Source organism: Bombus vosnesenskii, unplaced genomic scaffold (assembly GCF_011952255.1).
Source record: "Bombus vosnesenskii isolate JDL3184/JDL3185 unplaced genomic scaffold, Bvos_JDL3184-5_v1.1 scf7180000013264, whole genome shotgun sequence".
NCBI lineage: Eukaryota > Metazoa > Arthropoda > Insecta > Hymenoptera > Apidae > Bombus > Bombus vosnesenskii.
Window position 1 is genome coordinate 359,181 of NW_022882924.1, and position 4,910 is coordinate 364,090.

Consider the following 4,910-nt stretch of genomic DNA (forward strand, 5'->3'; position numbering starts at 1 on the left):
TAGTATAAATTCTTAGATTGGAATTTTCTAAATAAACTTGTTTGGAAACAGAGAACGTGGAACACGTTCGTCGAACGGTACATCGTCGTGCGACAAAAGATGCTTCGTTGAAAATTCCTACTGTATCGCGAATCTTTCGCATCGAATAGACAGAAAATCGTATCTACAGAAAGGAAATAACAACGGTATTTCCACGAAAGTGGAACAGAAATTATCTAGCTGATCGTTTTTCCATCATCCAGGACGAAATATCATCTCGCGTAAAGATTTTATCGAACGATTATATCTATCGATCGAATTTGAACGTTTGGATAATCTAATTAACATTTGCGTATATCGATTTATGTATAAAGACCGTTATTAATTTAATTTCTGCGTCGATTACCTTTTTATCGAAAAAGATATCGCGGCGTGTGGATTTAGAAATTCTCTTCGTCAAACTACCGACTAATGAGTTTCATCGTTGTTTGATACTTTACAGCAACGAGCAACGTGAACCGTAGAGACGAACGAACGGAGAAACGTAGAAATATGGAAGCAGCGAATGGTGAGTCGATATCCTCGGAAATAAAGTATAACGATTGACCCGTAAAAAGAAGCAGCAAGATTCCACCTCTCAACTCGATGCTCTCTCCATTGATCGGAACTTTTATTCGAGACATTTAAAACCCGATAAACTTCAAATTAGAAACAATAGGATTCAACGCTCGAGCCAATTTATCTAACATTCGAAATTCTCTGGTTGTTATACGTCGTATACCGCACTACTCTCTTTCACGCGATGCAACAGAGAAGTCACGAAGGAGAACGTATTCGTTCAATTATTTCTACGAAACGATCGCTACTATCGAGTGACCTGAAACATTTCTCCTCAAAGTCGAGAACCGTAAAATATTAATTTACGACCAACACAGATATCGATTTAGAAACTAAATTTGTAACGTTAACGATCATAATTTCGACACGTAATTTCGACGAGGTATAATACGAACGATCAGAGTATCAGAGGAGAAACGTTTTTTCAAGACTGAAACGACGATGACGTGCGAACATGAAAAAAATTCATCTTGGAACTCCTTCTCGAAATCAACGAGCGCGAACGATATCTCGATTAAGCGACGATCTACGAGGAACAAACGATTAACGTAAATAATTAATGGGTAATTAAAGGACGAACGTTGGCACAGAAAGACTGGAAAGACTGGAAAGACTGGAAAGAGAGCGCCTAAAGTTACGCACGTTGAAGAAGGTTGGAATCGTGAGTCATCGGGGAACCGGACGAAAGCAAGATGAGTGGCAGGGGAAAAGGGGACACGAGAGGGGACACGAAAGGGGGAGAGGACAGGCTGGTTGAAAGTCGAGCGATCCGTGATTCGAGTGGCGAAAAAAAGAGACGCTGACAAGGCTCGTTCCGACCGTTTATTTCTATATCTACCGTCGGTGGATTTACATAAGGATCAATGTCGTCTATTCCTCCGGTTCTGATGCTGTGGCTTCTGGTGGTGTCGCTGCCGCTGCCGCCGGCGGAAGCCGGCGAAATGATGGATCTCTTTGCTCTGATACGGGGAACGCTTAAATATTGGCGTAGAATCTACCAGATGTACGAGGAGGAAGTGGCTCTCGGCTATTGTTGGGCGGAGTACTTTCTGCATCACGAGGAAGACGCGACAAACGCCACGATCCCGTCGTCCCAATCGATCGACCCATCGAATTTTCTACCAGTGGAAAACGACGGTTTCGAAAAAGAGCCCTGGAACCATTGGGGAGTTATCGCGATAGAAAACCGCGGGACACGTTATCGTAGCAAACGATCTTACGCGATACAGAGTTCTACGAAGAAAGAGGAAATTTTGGACACGTCGAGAAATTCTAAGACAATGTACTCGCTCATAACGCAAAAGTATAAGTCGAGATGGAACGGACTCGAATCGAATTTCACGCGTAATAAGAACAATCGTTGTACGAGTTGCGCGAACTTTCCCAAGAATAGAGAAAGGAAACTTGCCGTTTTGACGGCGGACAGCGGCAAAGAAACGCCAAAATCTACGAAGGAGAGAGAAATTTCGAAGACTCGGGAGAAGAAGTTTAGCCCGTGCTCGAAACACACGGAAAACGTAGCGTCCGAATCGAATAACTTGTCCGAATCGAGATCGAATCGGAGATTCGCCGAGTTCTCGAGTAATTTGGCAAATCGTACGAGGATAGGTAGTAGAGGATATCGTCGTAATAAGCGATCCTATGGAAGGCACAATTTTAAGAAGAAAGATGAAATTTCGAAAATCTTAAACAAGCGCGTTCGCGCATCGTCGAAAAACTGGACGCGAACGAACGTGAATTTTCGATCGATCGAATTTCCTATCGATAGGCGAGAATCTAGCTACAGCGAAACGCTGAATTCAACGAGGGAAAAGGAGATTTTGGAGAATATCGGTGCGAGGGACGCGACTCCTATCGAGAAATCTGTACACGTAGTTTCAAATGCGAGTCTAGGATCTAGCGTGACAAGGTTCGAGCGAAATAGAAAAAATTCAATTTCTAGATCTACCACGAACAACGGTCCTGCGAACTTTATGAAATCGGTAGCTTCGAAACTAATTTCCAAAGTTTCGCGGAAGAATTCAAAGACTACCGAATGGAACGTTTCCGTTAAAAAGTCCGCGACTTTCGATACGCATTCGGGAACCGGCGAAGCAAAACTAGAAGCAAACGTGAAAACTCGGAATCCTGAGAACGACGATCCCGTAAAGTACGAAAGATTTCCTAGGAATGCATCGCGTCGTGGTAGACGTCCCTCCGAAATATCGAACTCCGTAGACGCGAATATCGAGGAAACGTCGAAGATCGCTAGCAATGCCTTTGCTCGAGAACTCGCAAGTTGGAATACACGGTCGAAAACTAGCAGGACGAAGTTTAAATCGAACGAGTTATGCTCGAGTTCCGGATGGAAGGATATCGATCCTGCAACCGATCGGATCGAACAGGCATTTGCCAAAGATACGCAGCGCGATCACTCTGCCCTCGCGAACAAACGTTTCATCGAACCGTCGCGCTTGCTTCGAAACTCGAACGTGGACAAATTTTCAAATACATCAAAGAGCAGCATTTTTGAAAGACGAAAGGGAAAAAGACTGGCCGTCGAAGAGCCAACTTCCGACGTACGCTCGAAAACCAGCAAAGCGAAAGTTTGGCCGAACGAGCGGAGAAACGCTGTTGGCTCTGATTCGAGATCGATAAACTGTGTCTGTCAGAAAGGTATTTGGCTTCCAATCGTCGACGACGTCGGAGGAGTCTCGTTGCTCGTTCCATCTTCGTCGACGAAAGAACAACCAGAGAATCGGGAGGATCGCTCGTCCCCCAGGGAGAACACGGAGAAGATGGCGCGGATGGACGCGGAATTTGAAAGAACTCGAGCAGAAGGCGATCTTAGCGGAAAGTCGGAGAATCTCCGAGTGGATAGACGCTGTAAACTTCTATTCTCGAAGACGAATCGCGTTACTTCCGGTACGCTCTCGCGACTAGAGCCATCGAAACGATCTCGTTCGTTGCCTCTCGGAGAGATCGCGTCGTTGAATCGGAGATTTAAGAACACCGAGACGAGCAAGCGAGTCGATAATAGTAGGAAACCGAGCGATGTTTTCCGCCTGAGAGAGTTCGGTCCGTCGAATCTCGCGTTTCAAAATACTTGGGACAATTACCAGCGAAATTTACGTCGTAAACGTGACGCAAACGATCGGACAAGAAGCCGGTTCGTTCGGTCTCCGTCGAAAAGCAAACGCGCCTCTTTCTATAACCCGACGACTCTGCGTGAAATTGCGAGATTCGGCGCGAGGTACGCGACGTCCAACGACGATGTTTGGACGAACGGCGTCAAAAATCTATCGAGAAGCGAGGAAGGGTGGTTGGAAGGAAACGCGAAAGGCTTGTACGGAACTGGATTCGACGATCCGAAGGAAACGGTATATCGTTCGAAGCGATACCAAGATAGCGGTCTAGCGATAAGCCGCGAATCGCCCATTGTCGTCGAAGAAGCTGAACGCGGTCTCGTTCGCCTAAAATCGGAGAGCAAAAATCGGAAACGGCTGCAAAGTCGAAAAGAATGGAACGCCTGGAAACGATCGTCCACTACGAACGATGATAATCGGTATCGAAGGAACGATCACGGTTACATCGTTGAGACGTCGGTTACCGAACGAACGGGAAAAAAGTCGACTACTCGACGTCCCGAGGGAGATCCCTCGTTATTTCCCGTCACCTACCGACGATTTATGGGGGATTACGGCAGTCGATCGTCGACGACTAAGGATCAAGGTCGACGATCCTCGATGGCAAAAGTCGAGACACGTGAAACGAATAGAGCGCACGACGCGCTTTTCTATTTTCGCCAAGTGTTTATGGGTTTTTTAAGGACCTTGGGATTCTTCGTGAACGTGGGTAGACAGCTGATGGATTACGTGGACTCGAACAGCGTGCTCGCTTGCACCAAGGACTATTTACTGGGCAAGGCTATTCATTGGATAGATTCGTGAAGCGAAGCGAAAGAGAGAAAGAGACAGAGATGGTTTCTTTCGCCGGACTAGCGGAAAGTAGAGCGGGTGCAATTTGGCCAAGCGAATACGGCTTTAGACGTTAGATACGAGATCGGTAAATGGATTTACTAAGGTGAGTCACGATTGTTTGCTTAATTTAAGTTGTATTTTATAGATCGAACATCTTACTTAGGTAACGTTGTTCGCGCGAATCAAACTTTATCGTACTCGCGGGAAGATGGAACAAGCGTACCGAATTCGATACATCTTCCTTCGAAGAACGAAATATCCGAGTACTTTGAGCATACATTTTACGACTCACCTTAGTTACGGCGTTTGATTTACCAGGTGCTTCTTTATGAAGGTTAAAACAACGGATAAGTA

At 45.7% G+C, this 4,910-nt stretch overlaps 1 protein-coding gene across 1 annotated transcript; it reads left to right on the forward strand.

Moving 5' to 3' along the window:
* Nucleotides 1-1,284: 1,284 nt before the first annotated feature.
* LOC117238534 lies at nt 1,285-4,696 on the forward strand. The gene is made up of 2 exons (XM_033503532.1): nt 1,285-1,900; nt 4,406-4,696. The coding sequence occupies exons 1-2, from the start codon at nt 1,461-1,463 to the stop codon at nt 4,524-4,526; spliced, it is 561 nt and encodes a 186-aa protein (XP_033359423.1). The 5' UTR covers nt 1,285-1,460; the 3' UTR covers nt 4,527-4,696.
* The last annotated feature ends 214 nt before the right edge of the window (nt 4,697-4,910 follow it).